Source organism: Rhinoderma darwinii, chromosome 12, assembly GCF_050947455.1.
Source record: "Rhinoderma darwinii isolate aRhiDar2 chromosome 12, aRhiDar2.hap1, whole genome shotgun sequence".
NCBI classification, from domain to species: domain Eukaryota; kingdom Metazoa; phylum Chordata; class Amphibia; order Anura; family Rhinodermatidae; genus Rhinoderma; species Rhinoderma darwinii.
This window is the reverse complement of record NC_134698.1, coordinates 81,638,761-81,663,164: the sequence shown is the minus strand read 5'-3', so window position 1 is coordinate 81,663,164 and position 24,404 is coordinate 81,638,761. Positions and strand designations below refer to the sequence as shown.

Below are 24,404 nucleotides of genomic sequence, written 5' to 3'. Positions count from 1 at the left end.
AGTGATATGGAGCATGCTGGTATAACCTGGGTATCTTCTGTATATAATTATATATGTACAGCAGGTATAAGTTATACATCTTCTTGTATATAGTGATATGGAGCATGCTGGTATAACCTGGGTATCTTCTGTATATAATTATATATTTACAGCTGGTATAAGTTATACATCTTCTTGTATATAGTGATATGGAGTATGCTGGTATAACCTGGGTATCTTCTGTATATAATTATATATGTACAGCTGGTATAAGTTATACATCTTCTTGTATATAGTGATATGGAGCATGCTGGTATAACCTGGGTATGTTCTGTATATAATTATATATGTACAGCTGGTATAAGTTATACATCTTGTATATAGTGATATGGAGCATGCTGGTATAACCTGGGTATCTTCTGTATATAATTATATATGTGCAGCTGGTATAAGTTATACATCTTCTTGTATATAGTGATATGGAGCATGCTGGTATAACCTGGGTATCTTCTGTATATAATTATATATGTGCAGCTGGTATAAGTTATACATCTTCCTGTATATAGTGATATGGAGCATGCTGGTATAACCTGGGTATCTTCTGTATATAATTATATATGTTTAGCTGGTATTAGTTATACATCTTCCTGTATATAGTGATATGGAGCATGCTGGTATAACCTGGGTATCTTCTGTATATAATGATATATGTACAGCTGGTATAAGTTATACATCTTCTTGTATATAGTGATATGGACCATGCTTGTATAACCTGGGTATCCTCTGTATATAATTATATATGTACAGCTGGTATAAATTATACATCTTCTTGTATATAGTGATATGGAGCATGCTGGTATAACCTGGGTATATTCTGTATATAATTATATATGTACAGCTGGTATAACCTGGGTATCTTCTGTATATAATTATATATGTACAGCTGGTATAAGTTATACATCTTCTTGTATATAGTGATATGGAGCATGCTGGTATAACCTGGGTATCTCCTGTATATAATTATATATGTACAGCTGGTATAAGTTATACATCTTCTTGTATATAGTGATATGGAGCATGCTGGTATAACCTGGGTATCTCCTGTATATAACTATATATGTACAGCTGGTATAAGTTACACATCTTCCTGTATATAGTGATATGGAGCATGCTGGTATAACCTGGGTATCTTCTGTATATAATTATATATGTACAGCTGGTATAAGTTATACATCTTCTTGTATATAGTGATATGGAGCATGCTGGTATAACCTGGGTATGTTCTGTATATAATTATATATGTACAGCTGGTATAAGTTATACATCTTGTATATAGTGATATGGAGCATGCTGGTATAACCTGGGTATCTTCTGTATATAATTATATATGTGCAGCTGGTATAAGTTATACATCTTCTTGTATATAGTGATATGGAGCATGCTGGTATAACCTGGGTATCTTCTGTATATAATTATATATGTGCAGCTGGTATAAGTTATACATCTTCCTGTATATAGTGATATGGAGCATGCTGGTATAACCTGGGTATCTTCTGTATATAATTATATATGTTTAGCTGGTATTAGTTATACATCTTCCTGTATATAGTGATATGGAGCATGCTGGTATAACCTGGGTATCTTCTGTATATAATGATATATGTACAGCTGGTATAAGTTATACATCTTCTTGTATATAGTGATATGGACCATGCTTGTATAACCTGGGTATCCTCTGTATATAATTATATATGTACAGCTGGTATAAATTATACATCTTCTTGTATATAGTGATATGGAGCATGCTGGTATAACCTGGGTATATTCTGTATATAATTATATATGTACAGCTGGTATAACCTGGGTATCTTCTGTATATAATTATATATGTACAGCTGGTATAAGTTATACATCTTCTTGTATATAGTGATATGGAGCATGCTGGTATAACCTGGGTATCTCCTGTATATAATTATATATGTACAGCTGGTATAAGTTATACATCTTCTTGTATATAGTGATATGGAGCATGCTGGTATAACCTGGGTATCTCCTGTATATAACTATATATGTACAGCTGGTATAAGTTATACATCTTCTTGTATATAGTGATATGGTGCATGCTGGTATAACCTGGGTATCTTCTGTATATAATGATATATGTACAGCTGGTATAAGTTATACATCTTCCTGTATATAGTGATATGGAGCATGCTGGTATAACCTGGGTATCTCCTGTATATAATTATATATGTACAGCTGGTATAAGTTATACATCTTCTTGTATATAGTGATATGGAGCATTCTGGTATAACCTGGGCGTCTTCTGTATATAATTATATATGTACAGCTGGTATAAGTTATACATCTTCTTGTATATAGTGATATGGAGCATGCTGGTATAACCTGGGTATCTTCTGTATATAATTATATATGTACAGCTGGTATAAGTTATACATCTTCTTGTATATAGTGATATGGAGCATGCTGGTATAACCTGGGTATCTTCTGTATATAATTATATATGTACAGCTGGTATAAGTTATACATCTTCTTGTATATAGTGATATGGAGCATGCTGGTTTAACCTGGGTATCTCCTGTATATAATTATATAGGTACAGCTGGTATAAGTTATACATCTTCTTGTATATAGTGATATGGAGCATGCTGGTATAACCTGGGTATCTTCTGTATATAATTATATATGTACAGCTGGTATAAGTTATACATCTTCTTCTATATAGTGATATGGAGCATGCTGGTATAACCTGGGTGTCTCCTGTATATAATTATATATGTACAGCTGGTATAAGTTGTACATCTTCTTGTATATAGTGATATGGAGCATGCTGGTATAACCTGGGTATCTTCTGTACATAATTATATATGTGCAGCTGGTATAAGTTATACATCTTCTTGTATATAGTGATATGGAGCATGCTGGTATAACCTGGGTGTCTTCTGTATATAATTATATATGTACAGCTGGTATAAGTTATAAATCTTCTTGTATATAGTGATATGGAGCATGCTGGTATAACCTGGGTATCTTCTGTATATAATTATATATGTGCAGCTGGTATAAGTTATACATCTTCTTGTATATAGTGATATGGAGCATGCTGGTATAACCTGGGTGTCTCCTGTATATAATTATATATGTACAGCTGGTATAAGTTGTACATCTTCTTGTATATAGTGATATGGAGCATGCTGGTATAACCTGGGTATCTTCTGTATATAATTATATATGTACAGCTGGTATAAGTTACACATCTTCCTGTATATAGTGATATGGAGCATGCTGGTATAACCTGGGTATCTTCTGTATATAATTATATATGTACAGCTGGTATAAGTTATACATCTTCTTGTATATAGTGATATGGAGCATGCTGGTATAACCTGGGTATGTTCTGTATATAATTATATATGTACAGCTGGTATAAGTTATACATCTTGTATATAGTGATATGGAGCATGCTGGTATAACCTGGGTATCTTCTGTATATAATTATATATGTGCAGCTGGTATAAGTTATACATCTTCTTGTATATAGTGATATGGAGCATGCTGGTATAACCTGGGTATCTTCTGTATATAATTATATATGTACAGCTGGTATAAGTTATACATCTTCCTGTATATAGTGATATGGAGCATGCTGGTATAACCTGGGTATCTTCTGTATATAATTATATATGTTTAGCTGGTATTAGTTATACATCTTCCTGTATATAGTGATATGGAGCATGCTGGTATAACCTGGGTATCTTCTGTATATAATGATATATGTACAGCTGGTATAAGTTATACATCTTCTTGTATATAGTGATATGGACCATGCTTGTATAACCTGGGTATCCTCTGTATATAATTATATATGTACAGCTGGTATAAATTATACATCTTCTTGTATATAGTGATATGGAGCATGCTGGTATAACCTGGGTATCTTCTGTATATAATGATATATGTACAGCTGGTATAAGTTATACATCTTCTTGTATATAGTGATATGGACCATGCTTGTATAACCTGGGTATCCTCTGTATATAATTATATATGTACAGCTGGTATAAATTATACATCTTCTTGTATATAGTGATATGGAGCATGCTGCTATAACCTGGGTATCTTCTGTATATAATTATATATGTACAGCTGGTATAAGTTATACATCTTGTATATAGTGATATGGAGCATGCTGGTATAACCTGGGTATCTTCTGTATATAATTATATATGTACAGCTGGTATAAGTTATATATCTTCCTGTATATAGTGATATGGAGCATGCTGGTATAACCTGGGTATCTGCTGTATATAATTATATATGTACAGCTGGTATAAGCTATACATCTTCTTGTATATAGTGATATGGAGCATGCTGGTATAACCTGGGTATATTCTGTATATAATTATATATGTACAGCTGGTACAAGTTATACATCTTCTTGTATATAGTGATATGGAGCATGCTGGTATAACCTGGGTATCTTCTCTATATATTTATATATGTACAGCTGGTATAAATTATACATCTTCCTGTATATAGTGATATGGAGCATGCTGGTATAACCTGGTATCTTCTGTATATAATTATATATGTACAGCTGGTATAAGTTATACATCTTCTTGTATATAGTGATATGGAGCATGCTGGTATAACCTGGTATCTTCTCTATAGAGTTATATATGTACAGCTGGTATAAGTTATACATCTTCTTGTATATAGTGATATGGAGCATGCTGGTATAACCTGGGTATCTTCTGTATATAATTATATATATACAGCTGGTATAAGTTATACATCTTCTTGTATATAGTGATATGGAGCATGCTGGTATAACCTGGGTATCTTCTGTATATAATTATATATGTACAGCTGGTATAAGTTACACATCTTCTTGTATATAGTTATATGGAGCATGCTGGTATAACCTGGGTATCTTCTGTATATAATTATATATGTACAGCTGGTATAAGTTATACATCTTCTTGTATATAATGATATGGAGCATGCTGGTATAACCTGGGCATCTTCTGTATATAATTATATATGTACAGCTGGTATAAGTTATACATCTTCTTGTATATAGTGATAGGGAGCATGCTGGTATAACCTGGACATCTTCTGTATATAATGATATATGTACAGCTGGTATAAGTTATATATCTTCTTGTATATAGTGATATGGAGCATGCTGGTATAACCTGGGTATCTTCTGTATATAATTATATATGTACAGCTGGTATAAGTTATACATCTTCTTGTATATAGTGATGTGGAGCATGCTGGTATAACCTGGGTATCTTCTGTATATAATTATATATGTACAGCTGGTATAAGTTATATATCTTGTATATAGTGATATGGAGCATGCTGGTGTAACCTGGGCATCTTCTGTATATAATTATGTATGTACAGCTGGTATGACATTGTGATCTATACATCAATAGACAGAAGAGATTTTGCTCATTAATCTTCCCTAAAGAATATGCACATTTCTGACGACCTACAAATAAACCTGCAGAAACCTCTGTGTGGATCTGAAGTGATGAAGTTTGGGTGTAAGGAAGATGTTATGTCGCTTAGACAGTATATTATTATTCTGGTGAGCAGATGACCACAGGTGCAGTATCAGCGGGAATCTGCGGAATGTGAGTGCAGTTCAGGTGAATACATTTCAGGTATAGGGTGATCTGTCTGCTATAGGGTGAGAGTATACAGTATATACACATCCTCTCGTACAATGTATAGGGTGAGTATGAGAGACTGTGTATATACTGTATACTATGTACAGGGTGAGCTGGCTGCTTTAGGGTGTGTATGAAAGGCTGTGTGTGTATATACTCTATACTATGTATAGGGTCAGTGTATGATAGGCTGTGTATATACTGTATACTATGTATAGGGTCAGTGTATGAGAGGCTGTGTATATACTGTATACTATGTATAGGGTCAGTGTATATACTGTATACTATGTATAGGGTCAGTGTATGAGAGGCTGTGTATATACTGTACGCTATGTATAGGGTGACTGTATGAGAGGCTGTGTATATACTGTATACTATGTATAATGTGAGTGTATGAGAGGATGTGTATATACTGTATACTATGTATAAGGTGAGTGTATGAGAGGATGTGTATATACTGTATACCATGTATAGGGCGAGTGTATGAGAGCATGTGTATATACTGTATACTAGGTATAAGGTGAATATGAGAGGCTGTGTATATACTGTATACCATGTATAGGGTGAGTGTATGAGAGGCTGTGTATATACTGTATACTAGGTATAAGGTGAATATGAGAGGCTGTGTATATACTGTATACCATGTATAGGGTGAGTGTATGAGAGGCTGTGTATATACTGTATACCATGTATAGGGTGAGTGTATGAGAGGCTGTGTATATACTGTATACCATGTATAGGGTGAGTGTATGAGAGGCTGTGTATATACAGTATACTATGTATAAGGTGAGTGTATGAGAGGCTGTGTATATACAGTATACTATGTATAAGGTGAGTGTATGAGAGGCTGTGTATATACTGTATACCATGTATAGGATGAGTGTATGAGATGCTGTGTATATACTGTATACTATGTATAAGGTGAGTGTATGAGAGGCTGTGTATATACTGTATACCATGTATATGATGAGTGTATGAGAGGCTGTGTATATACTGTATACTATGTATAAGGTGAGTGTATGAGAGGCTGTGTATATACTGTATACCATGTATACGATGAGTGTATGAGAGGCTGTGTATATACTGTATACTATGTATAGGGTGAGTGTATGAGAGGCTGTGTATATACTGTATACTATGTATAAGGTGAGTGTATGAGAGGCTGTGTATATACTGTATACTATGTATAGGGTGAGTGTATGAGAGGCTGTGTATATACTGTATACCATGTATACGATGAGTGTATGAGAGGCTGTGTATATACTGTATACTATGTATAAGGTGAGTGTATGAGAGGCTGTGTATATACTGTATACTATGTATAAGGTGAGTGTATGAGAGGCTGTGTATATACTGTATACTATGTATAGGGTGTGTATGAGAGGCTGTGTATATACTGTATACTATGTATAGGGTGAGTGTATGAGAGGCTGTGTATATACTGTATACTATGTATAAGGCGAGTGTATGAGAGGCTGTGTATATACTGTATACTATGTATAGGGTGAGTGTATGAGAGGCTGTGTATATACTGTATACTATGTATAGGGTGAGTGTATAACAGGCTGTGTGTATACTGTGTATTGGGTGAGCTGACTGCTATAGGGTCAGTGTATGACAGTGTGCGTGTATATACTGTATGCCATGCATAGACTCTGGAAGCTGCGTCAGCAATGAGTTATCATGTAACAAGCCGGATCACCGCCAGGACTGTGCCTCACCCCTTATAAATGCCAGGGCCGGGCAGTCTCCTTTTAATATGGCATTGATACATTTATTACTCCTAATAAAACCATCACATACGGAAGGTCATGCGGCGAGTTCTGCCGGGTGTTTATAATGGAGACTTTACACCTACAGTGACTTAAGTATTATCATTTACAGCATTATATATTTATATTGTGCCTCTCATGTGTGATACTGTCCTGACGTATCTAAGCTCATCATGTGTCATGCTGGTGTATCTTAGCTTCATGTGATTCTGTCTGCTGAGCCACTGTATCTAATCCTATCATGTGTGATACTCTGCTGAGCCACTGTATCTAATCCTATCATGTGTGATACTGTCTGCTGAGCCACTGTATCTATTCCTATCATGTGTGATACTGTCTGCTGAGCCCTGTATCTAATCCTATCATGTGTAATACTGACTGCTGAGCCCTGTATCTAATCCTATCATGTGTAATACTGAGTGCTGAGCTGTGTATCTAATCCTAAGTGTAATCAGGAAGGGGAAAAGAGGGCAGATGTGGTCTAGAGTTAAATTAATAAGTAACTTTTATTGATTTGCATTAAAATTAATATTAAAAGTCCATTGGTGCAAACTGGTATGTGTGAGTGACCCCCAAACTCACATACCCTTGGCCTGAAAATGGAAATTGATGTTATATTGAGTGATTTCACTAACGCTAATATTCCACTGTGTGACACGTATCACTGCACTATAAATAAGGAATGTAGCTCCAGATGAGACGAAATGGGGTCAAATTGTCAATGTGACCAGTGTATCAGCTAGAAAAACTAGCCCGTGCTAGAAAGGTGGGCTCATAACAACAGGCAGCTGAGTGGACTGGAATGGCCCTACACAAACTGTATGAGTAATTGTAATGTTGGCCACATGCACATCCAGCGCTTGTGCTGCGTTAATGGTAGGCAGCTATCATGGCTCAAGAATGGAAATGGTGTAATATTAGGTGATTTCACTAAATGTTGTGTTAAGTGATTTCACTGTCACTGATATTCCATTATGATGCACACATCGCTGAACTGTAAATGAAAAAATATTTTTATTGTTTTAATTATTGTGGCTCCATATAAAATAAATTGGAGTCCAATTACCAATTGAAGCAGTGTGTCAGCTAAAAGAGTTTTTTGTGCTAGGAGGTAGTTCTTATAATTATTGCTGCACTGTTAAAACAGCGAGCAGCTGATTGGACTCAAAATTGGCCCTACATTAACTGGGTGAGCAAATATAATCTGACCACATGCACATCCAGCGTTCTTGCTGCGTTATTAATAGGCAGTTGTGAGTACAAGCGCACCTACACGCCGCTGTCTGCCCAGAGAGCAGCAATGTAGAAAGCGGCTGTGAGGTGTGCAGCTGTCACCGCTGGTTGTCAACCCAGACGCGGCGATATGCAGAACTCTGCCACGTCTGGGCATGCCCTTATAGTAGTTATATTCTTGTATATAGGGGGCAGTATTATAGTAGTTATATTCTTATATATAGGGGCAGTATTATAGTAGTTATATTCTTGTATATAGGGGGCAGTATTATAGTAGTTATATTCTTGTATATAGGGGGCAGTATTATAGTAGTTATATTCTTGTATATAGGGGCAGTATTATAGTAGTTATATTCTTATATATAGGGGCAGTATTATAGTAGTTATATTCTTGTATATAGGGGGCAGTATTATAGTAGTTATATTCTTGTATATAGGAGGCAGTATTATGGTAGTTATATTCTTGTATATAGGAGCAGTATTATAGTAGTTATATTCTTGTATATAGGGGGCAGTATTATGGTAGTTATATTCTTGTATATAGGGGGCAGTATTATAGTAGTTATATTCTTGTATATAGGAGCAGTATTATAGTAGTTATATTCTTGTATATAGGGGGCAGTATTATGGTAGTTATATTCTTGTATATAGGGGGCAGTATTATAGTAGTTATATTCTTGTATATAGGGGCAGCATTATAGTAGTTATATTCTTGTATATAGGGGGCAGTATTATAGTAGTTATATTCTTGTATATAGGAGCAGTATTATAGTAGTTATATTCCTGTATATAGGGGGCAGTATTATAGTAGTTATATTCTTGTATATAGGGGCAGTATTATAGTAGTTATATTCCTGTATATAGGAGGCAGTATTATAGTAGTTATATTCTTGTATATAGGAGCAGTATTATAGTAGTTATATTCTTGTATATAGGGGGCAGTATTATAGTAGTTATATTCTTGTATATAGGAGCAGTATTATAATAGTTATATTCTTGTATATAGGAGCAGTATTAGGGCATGACCACACGTGGCGGATTTCCTCCGCAACTGTCCGCATCAATGCCGCACAGAATCTGCGTTGCAGATTCTGCTGCGGATCTGCACAAAATGTGCAGTAAATTGATGCGGACTAGCTGCTGCGGACTGCGGTAAAAGTACTTCCCTTCTCCCTATCAGTGCAGGATAGAGAGAAGGGACAGCACTTTCCCTTGTGAAAGTCAAAGAAATTCATACTTACCGCCCGTTGTCTTGGTGACGCGTCCCTCCTTCGGCATCCAGCCCGACCTCCCTGGATGACGCGCCAGTCCATGTGACCGCTGCAGCCTGTTATTAGCCTGTTATTGGCTGCAGCCGTCTCTTAGACTGAAACGTCATCCTGGGAGGCCGGACTGGAGACAGAAGCAGGGAGTTCTCGGTAAGTATGAACTTATATTTTTTTACAGGTTGCTGTATATTGGGATCGGTAGTCACTGTCCCGGGTGCAGAAACAGTTACTGCCGATCGCTTAACTCTTTCAGCACCCTGGACAGTGACTATTTACAGACGTCTCCTAGCAACGCTCCCGTCATTACGGGAGCCCCATTGACTTCCTCAGTCTGGCTGTAGACCTAGAAATACATAGGTCCAGCCAGAATGAAGAAATGTCAAGTTAAAAAAGCAAGACGGATCCGCAGCACACATAACATGTGCATGACAGCTGCGGACTTCATTGCGGAAATTAGAATCTCCATTGAAGTCAATGGAGAAATTCCGCCATGAGTCCGCCACTGCTCCGCAACAGACAGAGCATGCTGCGGACACCAAATTCCGCTCCGCAGCCTATGCTCCGCAGCGGAATTTTACGCCTCGTCTAAACGAACACTGCTGAATTAAAGTGTAAGTCATGGACAAACGGCTCCGCTGCGGATTAACGCTGCGGAGTGTCCGCAGCGGAATTTAAGTGAAATTCCGCCACGTGTGAACCCAGCCTTATAGTAGTTATATTCTTGTATATAGGGGGCAGTATTATAGTAGTTATATTCTTGTATATAGAGGGCAGTATTATAGTAGTTATATTCTTGTATATAGAGGCAGTAATATAGTAGTTATATTCTTGTATATAGGAGCAGTATTATAGTAGTTATATTCTTGTATATAGGAGACAGTACTATAGTAGTTATATTCTTGTATATAGGGGGCAGTATTATAGTAGTTATATTCTTGTATATAGGGGCAGTATTATAGTAGTTATATTCTTGTATATAGGAGCAGTATTATAGTAGTTATATTCTTGTATATAGGGGCAGTATTATAGTAGTTATATTCTTGTATATAGGAGCAGTATTATAGTAGTTATATTCTTGTATATAGGAGCAGTATTATAGTAGTTATATTCTTGTATATAGGGGGCAGTATTATAGTAGTTATATTCTTGTATATAAGGGGCAGTATTATAGTAGTTATATTCTTGTATATAGGAGCAGTATTATAGTAGTTATATTCCTGTATATAGGGGCAGTATTATAGTAGTTATATTCTTGTATATAGGGGACAGTATTATAGTAGTTATATTCTTGTATATAGGGGCAGTATTATAGTAGTTATATTCTTGTATATAGGGGCAGTATTATAGTAATTATATTCTTGTATATAGGGAGCAGTATTATAGATGTTATATTCTTGTACATAGGGGCAGTATTATAGTAGTTATATTCTTGTATATAGGGGCAGTATTATAGTAGTTATATTCTTGTATATAGAGGGCAGTATTATAGTAGTTATATTCTTGTATATAGGAGCAGTATTATAGTAGTTATATTCTTGTATATAGGATACAGTATTATAGTAGTTATATTCTTGTATATAGGGACAGTATTATAGTAGTTATATTCTTGTATATAGGGGCAGTATTATAGTAGTTATATTCTTGTATATAGGAGCAGTATTATAGTAGTTATATTCTTGTATATAGGGGCAGTATTATAGTAGTTATATTCTTGTATATAGGGGCAGTATTATAGTAGTTATATTCTTGTATATAGGAGCAGTATTATAGTAGTTATATTCTTGTATATAGGATACAGTATTATAGTAGTTATATTCTTGTATATAGGGACAGTATTATAGTAGTTATATTCTTGTATATAGGGGGCAGTATTATAGTAGTTATATTCTTGTATATAGGGGGCAGTATTATAGTAGTTATATTCTTGTATATAGGAGGCAGTATTATAGTAGTTATATTCTTGTATATAGGGGGCAGTATTATAGTAGTTATATTCTTGTATATAGGAGCAGTATTATAGTAGTTATATTCTTGTATATAGGGGCAGTATTACAGTAGTTATATTCTTGTATATAGGGGGCAGTATTATAGTAGTTATATTCTTGTATATAGGGGGCAGTATTATAGTAGTTATATTCTTGTATATAGGGGCAGTATTACAGTAGTTATATTCTTGTATATAGGAGCAGTATTATAGTAGTTATATTCTTGTATATAGTGGGCAGTATTATAGTAGTTATATTCTTGTATATAGGGGGCAGTATTATAGTAGTTATATTCTTGTATATAGGAGCAGTATTATAGTAGTTATATTCTTGTATATAGGAGCAGTATTATAGTAGTTATATTCTTGTATATAGGAGCAGTATTATAGTAGTTATAGTTTTTTTTTACGTAGGGAAATAAGGTAGAGCACACGAAAAGGAAATATAGATTACAGAAAAATATAAGTACCTATGAAACATTGTATTTATAGAATTTGGCTTCAAATTAATATTTATAAAAATATTTTGTTATATAGTTTTACATTTGTAAGGCGGCTTCCCTCATAGTGTACTCTTATCTTATTATTTTATTGGTTCGTCCTTAGTTTACCTGTGCAGACATTTTCTACTGGGATAAGACGTTCATGTACTTACACAATGATTTTATGGCCTTGTATCCTTTGTTGGTGTCACCTCAGAGTCAGTAAAGGGTCTTTTCAAAAACCTGTGACTTATTTTGTGTACTTGCACGTGTATAAATAGCCGGTGATGGTTTTGAGCCGTAACCCTGGAAAAAAGCTCAAATTCCACTTCTTCCAGTTGTTTGATTTTCCACTTATTGAGAAAAGGAAGTGATTTTGTCCCGTGTCACCTGATCAGGTTTATTTTCTGCCCCTCTGCAGACCATAAAATCATCCATTTGGGTCATAACATTTACTTTGTGGCAACTTTCAGCCTGATCTTAAGGATTACAAGGGCATAAAATGTTTAATGTACGGTGCACAGAATTATGTCAAAACATTTAAATACGGCCACAAAAAAATGAGCAATCAGGGTAATCCCGACCTCAATAATATTTGTAATACACGGCCGTAAAGATGTCACGTCCTAGTCTGGAAACAGAAGATTGAATTTAATGTGCGCTCGGGTTATTTCATCCTCCATGGGGCTCACTGAGCCCGAACAATGCACAATGTAGTGATTATAGGAATGATTGAGTTATGGCACAAAACCTCCATTCACCGCCAATCACACACCATCTAAAAAGACTAAAGAGCAATGTAAATTTTATAAGTCCCCATTCCATCTGCATTTGTATCGTGCCACACGCTGCCAGCAATGCGCCCTACACAAATACTCAGCACTTGTCCATTTAAGCACACCGAGATTTCCATCTTATCAGATCGTTCTAAAAGAGCACCTATTATTATACTGCCCCCTATGTACAATAATATAACTACTATAATACTGCCCCCTATATACAAGAATATAATCACTATAATACTGCCCCCTATATACAATAATATAACTACTATAATACTGCTCCCTATATACAAGAATATAACGACTATATTACTGCCCCTATATACAAGAATATAACTACTATAATACTGCCCCCTATATACAAGAATATAACTACTATAATACTGCCCCCTATATACAAGAATATAACTACTATAATACTGCCCCTATACACAAGAATATAACTACTATAATACTGCCCCTATATACAAGAATATAACCACTATAATACTACCCCTATATACAAGAATATATCTACTATAATACTGCCCCCTATATACAAGAATATAACTACTATAATACTGCTCCCTATATACAAGAATATAACTACTATAATACTGCCCCCTATATACAAGAATATAACTACTATAATACTGCCCCTATATACAAGAATATAACTACTATAATACTGCCCCCTATATACAAGAATATAACTACTATAATACTGCTCCCTATATACAAGAATATAACTACTATAATACTGCTCCTATATACAAGAATATAACTACTATAATACTACCCCTATATACAAGAATATATCTACTATAATACTGCCCCTATATACAAGAATATAACTACTATAATACTGCTCCCTATATACAAGAATATAACTACTATAATACTGCTCCCTATGTACAAGAATATAACTACTATAATACTGCCCCTATATACAAGAATATAACTACTATAATACTGCCCCCTATATACAAGAATATAACTACTATAATACTGCTCCTATATACAAGAATATAACTACGATAATACTACCCCCTATATACAAGAATATAACTACTATAATACTGCCCCTATATACAAGAATATAACTACTATAATACTGCCCCCTATATACAAGAATATAACTACTATAATACTGCCCCCTATATACAGGAATATAACTACTATAATACTGCCCCCTATATACAAGGATATAACTACTATAATACTGCTCCTATATACAAGAATATAACTACGATAATACTACCCCCTATATACAAGAATATAACTACTATAATACTGCCCCTATATACAAGAATATAACTACTATAATACTGCTCCTATATACAAGAATATAACGACTATAATACTGCCCCCTATATACAAGAATATAACTACTATAATACTGCCCCCTATGTATAAGAATATAACTACTATAATACTGCCCCTATATACAAGAATATACCTACTATAATACTGCCCCTATATACAAGAAGATAACTACTATAATACTGCCCCTATATACAAGAATATAACTACTATAATACTGCCCTCTATATACAAGAATATAACTACTATAATACTGCCCCCTATATACAAGAATATAACTACTATAATACTGCCCCTATATACAAGAATATAACTACTATAATACTGCTCCCTATATACAAGAATATAACTACTATAATACTGCCCCTATATACAAGAATATAACTACTATAATACTGCCCTCTATATACAAGAATATTACTACTATAATACTGCCCCCTATATACAAGAATATAACTACTATAATACTGCCCCTATATACAAGAATATAACAACTATAATACTGCCCCTATATACAACACTATAACAACTATTAGGGCGGGTTCACACATGGCGGAATTGCACTTAAATTCCGCTGCGGACACTCCGCAGCGTTAATCCGCAGCGGAGCCGTTTCTACATTGACTTTCACTTTAATTTAGCAGTGTTCGTTTACACGATGCGTACAATTCCGCTGCGGAGCATAGGCTGCGGAGCGGAATTTGGTGTCCGCAGCATGCTCTGTCTGTTGCGGAGCAGTGGCGGACTCATGGCGGAATTTCTCCATTGACTTCAATGGAGATTCAAAGTTCCGCAATGAAGTCCGCAGCTGTCATGCACATGTCATGTGTGCTGCGGATGCGTCTTGCTTTTTTTACTTGACATTTCTTCATTCTGGCTGGACCTATGTATTTCTAGGTCTACAGCCAGACTGAGGAAGTCAATGGGGCTCCCGTAATGACGGGAGCGTTGCTAGGAGACGTCAGTAAATAGTCACTGTCCAGGGTGCTGAAAGAGTTACGCGATCGGCAGTAACTGTTTCTGCACCCGGGACAGTGACTACCGATCCCAATATACATGTATCTGTAAAAAAAAATGAAGTTCGTACTTACCGAGAACTCCCTGTTTCTGTCTCCAGTCCGGCCTCCCAGGATGACGTTTCAGTCTAAGTGACGGCTGCAGCCAATCACAGGCCAAGCACAGGCTGCAGCGGTCACATGGACTGGCGCGTCATCCAGGAAGGTCGGGCTGGATGCCGAAGGAGGGACGCGTCATAAAGACAACGGGCGGTAAGTATGAATTTCTTTTACTTTCACTAGGGAAAGTGCTGTCCCTTCTCTCTATCCTGCACTGATAGGGTGAAGGGAAGCACTTTTCCCGCAGTCCGCAGCAGCTAGTCCGCATCAATTTTCTGCACATTTTGTGCAGATCCGCAGCCGTAATCCGCAACCCGGATTAGGTGCGGCATTGATGCGGACAGTTGCGGAGGAATTCCGCCATGTGTGGTCATGCCCTAATACTGCCCCTATATACAATAATATAACTACTATAATACTGCCCCTATATACAAGAATATATCTACTATAATACTGCCCCCTATATACAAGAATATAACTACTATAATACTGCCCCCTATATACAAGAATATAACTACTATAATACTGCTCCTATATACAAGAATATAACTACTATAATACTGCCTCCTATATACAAGAATATAACTACTATAATACTGCTCCTATATACAAGAATATAACTACTATAATACTACCCCCTATATACAAGAATATAACTACTATAATACTGCCCCTTTATACAAGAATATAACTACTATAATACTGCCCCTATATACAAGAATATAACTACTATAATACTGCTCCTATATACAAGAATATAACTACTATAATACTGCCCCCTATATACAAGAATATAACTACTATAATACTGCCCCCTATATACAAGAATATAACTACTATAATACTGCCTCCTATATACAAGAATATAACTACTATAATACTGCTCCTATATACAAGAATATAACTACTATAATACCGCCCCCTATATTCAAGAATATAACTACTATAATACTGCTCCTATATACAATAATATAACTACTATAATACTGCCCCTATATACAAGAATATAACTACTATAATACTGTCCCTATATACAAGAATATAACTACTATAATACTGCCCCCTATATACAAGAATATAACTACTATAATACTGCCCCTATATACAAGAATATAACTACTATAATACTGCATATAAAGAAAAACAGATGTGGTTTTTACAAACCATACCTAAAGAACCCAAAATTGCAATATAATATAGCACGGTGCCATTCCTGATATGAATTAAATAGAAAAGAAAAAAGAAAAAAGAGATTCAGAAATGTAAATAGGCACTCTTGGGCTCAATAAAATTGAATAATTATTTTATTTCTTGACTCCAGATAATACCGGAAAGAGTAAATTTATACATATACAAAAAACAATTTAAAAAGAGAAATCTCCTGGCCAGGGAAAGAACATACGAGTATTATTCAAAACACAAGTAGTATAACCTAATAATTGTGTGACATAATATATGTGTTTCAAACCATTTTACAAAAGAGTTTCCAATAGGAAAACCGCCATGATATGTTCACACCTGCGGTTTCCAAACATATATTCAATGTGTATCAGAAATACCAAGAAACCTGTTTAGAACAATGGTTAATCATATAACATGTAATAAGCCTTCAGAATATAGGTAATATTACAAGAAAAATATAAAGTATGATATATATATGTACCACACATTAACAAGACGATTTCTTGAAAAACCGCTAGACTGTATTCACATTTGCGGTTTCCAACCATATATGTATAAGGTATAATAATGTTGCCAAAGGACCTTTTGACAGTAACTATTGATGTTATAATATACAATAGGCCCTTCGAGACAAGATTGATATTACCAAATGGATATATAACATGATGTATATGTTATACAATTATACAATTGAATTTCAAAATGGAAAACCGCTGGACTGTATTCACACCTGCGGTTTCCAACCATATATGTATTATGTATCCAAATATTGCCCAAGGGCCTGTTCGAGGTTACTGTTAGTGATATTAATAAGGAAGATATTTTCTACCTACGTATGTAATATGATTTGGCTCTCAACAATAAAAATGGCCTCATTAATTGAATAAATGTGGTTATAAGCACGTTTTTTTCACTCTCATCAAGTAGATGGATAATTCCAATTCAAAGCTGATCACAATAGGAAGTCTCTTTCCCAGACCCACGAGTCTGTATGTAGCTCTCAGGCAGTTGAGTGTTCGAAGAAAAAAACTTTTTGATATTATAAGCTTTTCAATGGATTTTTACCTTCACCTCCGACATCCAATAAGTGCCAGGAAGACCATGCAAGGAGATAATTTACTCCGATGTAGAAAGTATAGTAGATCTCCTCAGGAGGAAAATTCACCTGTATGGTCACACAATTGATTTAAAAACAGCCACGACTCCACAATTACTTCTCTTGGCGCCTTCCTCTATAGATCCATGCTGGTAACAACCATTGTACTCACTGGGATAGAAGCCCAGAAATGCAGGATCATGCACTGAAATTTCAGACGAAAAGAAGGCACTCCAAGAGGAACAGACCAAGCCGGGCAGAATCGCACGCCGGCAGCCGAATAGGTAATGGTTCCAACGTATGTTCCTTTCCACAGAAGGTCTTCAAAACTGGACAGGTATTCTCTGGGCAGGGTTAGGACGTCACTACCCGCCCCATTGATTAACACAGCTGACGCGTTTCATCCCTGAACGGGATTTCTTCAGAGCAGTTTGACAATTACTACCAATCACACTATATTTATATAGTGTCCCAACTTCATTCATTGGTTCCATAATCAAAAACATAATGTTTCACATAAAGATCTTGTGGATATTATATATTTAACTCTTGCATGAAATGCCGCCATGATGTATATCTCTCAATTTAAATAACAGACAAAAGAATTTATATATTCAAACCAGCAATTAGAATATCCAAAAGATCAAAATACATAGAAAATATTTAATATTTATCCGGAGGAGGGTAATCAGTGATGTGTCTCTACTTGGTCAAAAATGAGATCAATCGTTAAATTTAAATACCATTACTGCCTAGATTTTATTAATAAAATTAAATCTTCCGCTAATACGGTTAGCCATTACTGTACAGACTTTACGATGGATTTATGGAGGAAAATATTTTTTCTACATCAAAAGGAGATCCCCCATTGTAACGGAAGATGAAACCTGTTCAGTTCTTTCAGCACATGTATGTATATGAACTATATTCAACAATACAAGAAAATATATGAGATACAGATGATACCTTAGGGGAGGCAGGGACGGAGAACTATTACCAGTTAAGGCATCAGCACCCGGGTCCCCACCGCCCCCAAAGCAGAATCAAACCCAATACAATAAATCTAAGTGTGTAAATTTAACTATTGAATTACATCACATTGAATATATGCATAAAAAGAGCTATGATGACTAACAGGAGCCATCCCACCCATTTGAGATTTTTTATCCAATAGATTGATCATTTTATATTGGGAATAATGTTACCCACAATCATACCAATAAAGGAAGATTATAATTGAATAAAAGATATATAAGTTATCCAGATGAAGAGGCAATTTAGGGTTAAACTTTCAGATTTCAATAACAGGACCAGAGATTTTTATATTAAATTCAAAAAGATTTTTTTCCCCCAAGAATTTCACAAACAATTATCCTAGATCATCCTCCAAAGGTAACATAGAGAGGATTCCTTTCTTTTAATCCAACATTTTTTTATATCAAAGATAATATATATATAGAACCAACTGATTCCAAAGTACTAAAAATTGGGGAAGATATGGAGCAATCTTTCAGACCCCAACCGTTTAAAGGAACATGTTAAATTTAATTTCATTATTCAATCCCCAAGGATTCAAAGTTTTTAACTACTATAATACTGCTCCTATATACAAGAATATAACTACTATATACTGCTCCTATATACAAGAATATAACTACTATAATACTGCCCCTATATACAAGAATATAAGTACTATAATACTGCTCCCTATATACAAGACTATAACTACTATAATAACTACTATAATAACTACTATAATAACTACTATAATAACTACTATAATAACTACTATAATACTGCCCCTATATACAAGAATATAACTACTATAATACTGCCCCTATATACAAGAATATAACTACTATAATACTGCCTCCTATATACAAGAATATAACTACTATAATACTGCCCCTATATACAAGAATATAACTACTATAATACTGCTCCTATATATAAGAATATAACTACTATAATACTGCCCCCTATATACAAGAATATAACTACTATAATACTGCCCCCTATATACAAGAATATAACTACTATAGTACTGCCCCCTATATACAAGAATATAACTACTATAATACTGCCTCTATATACAAGAATATAACTCTATAGTACTGCCCCTATATACAAGAATATAACTACTATAATACTGCCCCTATATACAAGAATATAACTACTATAATACTGCCTCCTATATACAAGAATATAACTACTATAGTACTGCCCCCTATATACAAGAATATAACTACTATAATACTGCCCCCTATATACAAGAATATAACTCTATAGTACTGCCCCTATATACAAGAATATAACTACTATAATACTGCCCCTATATACAAGAATATAACTACTATAATACTGCCTCCTTGCTGTGAGGTTGTGTGTCTGTAGCTCTCCTCATGTCTGGAGATAGCCCAGGGCGGGGCCACCCCGGGCGGGGACTCTCCCCACGCAAGGCCCAGGCTTCCAGGCCTCTACTGGGAGAAAACTCCCAGGCTCTTTCTAATGTGGATACAAGTCCCAAAGTGAATGTTGAGCAGTGTAACATTCAGAATGGAAGCTCCAGCAGCACAAGGAAGGAAGATGAAGAATGTAAAGTGAGTAAAGCTAATGTTGCAGCAGTAAAAAGTACTTGTGAGAGTGAAGCACTGGGGGGGCAGAGCACATTGCAGGCACCTGGGGTGCAGCTCACCCCTCCAGCATCCAGACAGCGGAGAACATCCCTGGAGAGACTGACATTGCAGCAGAGTGAATGGGTGGCCAGCGTGGCGTGCTCAGGCCGCACAAGGTCTAGCAGCAGTAAAAACATTGAAAAGTCTGTGGAGGCAAAACCTGCAAGGAATACTCAAGGTGTTTCTACAACTGTTACAAGCCTTGGAGAGTGTGATCCAGCAGGGGGTGAGACCAGTGGAGCTGGGACGGTTAATCTGGAGGGGTCAGCGGCATTCAGACAGCCTGAGATCCTGCACCAGCAGAGCCCACAGTCTAAAGAGACAGAGCGTGCGCCTGAGCTGCAACTGGCGGAGGAAATCCCTGCTCTGGTGAGGAGGATGGGAGAGTTACAGAGCCAAAAACAAATGCTGCAAATACAAATTGACTGTGTATATAAACTGAAGAACGCCAATCCTAAGAATGAAGCCGTATATGCTGCTCAGCTTTACTCACTCGGGATGCAACTCGCACAAGTGGTGGGGGAGATGGACGGTGTCCTGGAGATGATGGGGCCACTCGCAGAATCCTATAAAAACAAGGAACGATTTTCTAGTATGACCGACAGACAGAACTTTGATCCAGAGTTCAGATTCTCTGAGGCGGACTCGGGGTCAGATATTTTCCCAGATGATCCCCGGCCAGAGACCAGACTAGTGCTGCAACCTGCAAGGTTCTCATTTCTAGAAGCGGACGCACAGAAAGAGGAGAAAGAAAAACGGCAAAAATCTGCAGCTGTGTCTGAACAGGGGCATGGAAGTCGGATACTAGCACAGGCACCACAAGTCCCAGGATGCTCAGCACAACAGGACAGTGGACGTTCATCCATGGGTCAGGATGATGCGCTGACACAGCAGAGCTGTACTGCTGGGGCACAGACTGGGGGGAGTGGGAATGTACCTGAAGGGTTGTTGGTTGGAGGGAACGCACGGCTTGTGTATGATGTAGGTTTATCTGATGATGACATAGAGGTTGATGGGTCAGAAGATGTTCAGAATAATGTGCTTGATTTCCCCCCTCTAATTGTAAGTACACAAGGTGTGACAGACCCCTCTAGAGCAGACACTCGCCCTATAAGTCAGGACAGTGAGACCCGCCAGCCTCCTCCCAGAAATGCCTGGAGCCGCGGTGCTCCATCTTTTACCTCTGGCGCTAGCTATACAGGCCAGGCCTTTAAAAGGAGGAATGTGGTTAGGTTCAAGCACAAGGGCGCCAAGGAGGACCTTCCAGATAGGAGGTTTGTGGTCCGAGAACTTCTATGTCACCAGATGGGTTTTGTGCCAGCAAATATCTTGGCAGTAATAAATCTACCAGACAGACAGGGCTACGATGTCAGCTTTAAGCTTACGCCTGACTTGGATAGATTCTGGGCACATTTTTCCAAGTTCAGGGACAAAACCGGTTGGGACAAATTTAGCTTTATTCCAGTGTCCAAGCCAGATACCGTTGGTGTCAACATCATCTTTTGGAATGAAGCTGTTCCTCCCCAGGATATTGTGGTCTGGCTCAGGCGGCACTGTGACCTGGTGTCTGACCTGACCAAGAACAGAGACGCTGATGGTATCTGGACTGGAGGGTGGAGGGTTCTGGTAAAACTGCGCCAGCATAACAATGTGACTTTACATTTACCCAATTCCTTCTTCATTGGGAGAGAAAAGGGTGTTTGCTTTTATCCTGGTCAACCCAGAAAGTGCTTCAAGTGTGGTAAGACCGGTCACCTGGCAAACATCTGCACCGTGGTAAAGTGCAACCTGTGCGGTGAAGTTGGCCATCTAAGTTCCAACTGTCAGAATGTCCGATGTAATCTGTGTGGGAGGGTGGGTCACCCGCACAGGGACTGTCCTGACGCGTGGCACAATATCTGTAAACAGATTCCGGTTGAGGAGTTTATGACTGAGACGGACGCTGTAGAGGAGGAGGCTCTAATGTCAGGGTCAATAATGACCAGACAGGAGGTCCAGCAGGAGTCAGGTCATCCAGGTCCAGAACACCAGCAGTCGGACAGTACACAGGAGACCATGGAAGTTGTCCCTCGTGACCAGCCACCGGCAGCCTCTTCTTCTGCATTACCATCTGAGGAAAGGAGGGGTATGCAGAATAAGAGGAAAAAAAAAGACACGTCCTCTCGTAAGCCTGAGGGAGAGGAGGTAAGAGGCAGGAAGAAAGGGACCAGACCAGAAGTAATGGTCGTATCTAATAGATTCAGTGTCCTGTCAGAGTCAGATGGGGATTTTGAAGGAGAGTTATTAAAAATAGATGGTGAATACGAAGAAGACACAAGGGACCATCCCTTAATAAAAAAGAAACCTTGCACTGTAGAAACCCCAGGACCGTTGGATATGGAAACAGGTGGTCGGCAGAGTGACCCCAATTCTTAGCCATTATGATGGGGGTCATTTATTTGCTTTTCTTTTTGTGTTGTGCTCTGATGGCCGGGTTTTCCTTAAAAGTTGCTTCCAGCAATGTAAACAGTATTAAAGTGAGGAAGACGAGGTTTACAGTCTATGATCATCTCCGATATCTGGATGCAGATGTCATCTTCTTACAAGAGACTCGTTTAACCACAATAGGGCTTATACGTGAGGCGGAGAGAGAGTGGAGGTCCGGTCCTTCTTTCTGGTCACTGGCTGTGGAGCCTTATGCCGGGGTCGCTATACTGTTTAACACCAATGATGTGACTGTACATAGGTTAACGGAGGTGTGTATGGGACGGTGTCTGGTTCTGGAAGTTACAATCCACGGTAGAAGGCTCCGACTCATTAATATATATGGCCCACAGACAGTGACCGACAGGGTCCAGCTTTTTAATGATGTGAAACCATATGTCTTTACCTCTGTTCCTGTGGTGATGGCTGGGGATTTCAATGTCACGAGGACATCAGGTGACAGATCCTCTGGCAGAGCAGTGACCAGGGACTCGAATGTCCTAAATAAAATGATCTTACAGGCAGGCTTGAGTGATGTCTTCACACAGGGTGGTAGGAAGCCAAAATTCACATATTGTTGTGCGGACAGGAACAGTAGGATCGATTTGGCTTTTGTCAACGCTACAGAGATGGTTACTGGGATAAGTGAAAAAGTGGTGCCTTATTCAGACCATATGGCGCTGTGTTTCTGCTTAGGAGCCACTAAACGGCCAGACATTGGTAGGGGGCTATGGAAACTTAACTCTAGTCTCTTGGACGATAGTCATGTGCAGAGTTGTGTTGTCTCCCTTTTGCAAAGTCAATTGGAGAGAGTAGATTTTTACGATGGTGCTGCTGACTGGTGGGAGGATGTCAAGAAGGACATTGCATCGCTCTTAAAGAGACTGTCCATTAATAGAGGCAGGAGTAAGTACAGCCAGTATCTGAAGCTGCGTAGGGAACTGGAGTCACTTTGTTCAGAGGATAAGGATGACAGAGCAAAGATTGATCGGCTGAAATCTGAGATCAAGCAGTATCAGTATAGTAGGTACACGTCCCTGCTTCTGGAGAGGGATTATGGGCGTTTAGGGAAGCCTGATCCGTTTGAAAGTTGCCAAGACCAGGTAAAAAACAGAGTGGTCACAGGTTTGGTGGATTCCCAGGGTGTTCTTCAGGAATCTCGGGAGGGCATTTTGGGTGTGGTGAAATCCTACTATTCTGTCGTGTTTCAGAAGAAGATATTGGATAAAGAGAAAATGACTCAATTTTTAAGGGCAACTCCAAGCCCTGATACTGCTAATGTGGATTTTTCACCCTTGACAGCAGAATTGACAGTGGAGGAAGTTATTGAGGCCATCAACAACTTGCATCAAAAGAAGGCACCAGGTCC

The 24,404-nt window shown here is 37.3% G+C and overlaps 1 protein-coding gene across 1 annotated transcript; it reads left to right on the top strand.

Annotated features, from left to right (window-relative positions):
• The first annotated feature begins 20,299 nt into the window (after nt 1-20,299).
• Nucleotides 20,300-23,130, top strand: LOC142664445 (uncharacterized). The gene has a single exon (XM_075843508.1). It carries the CDS (start codon nt 20,300-20,302, stop codon nt 22,985-22,987), a length of 2,688 nt encoding a protein of 895 aa, XP_075699623.1. The 3' UTR covers nt 22,988-23,130.
• Nucleotides 23,131-24,404: the final 1,274 nt, after the last annotated feature.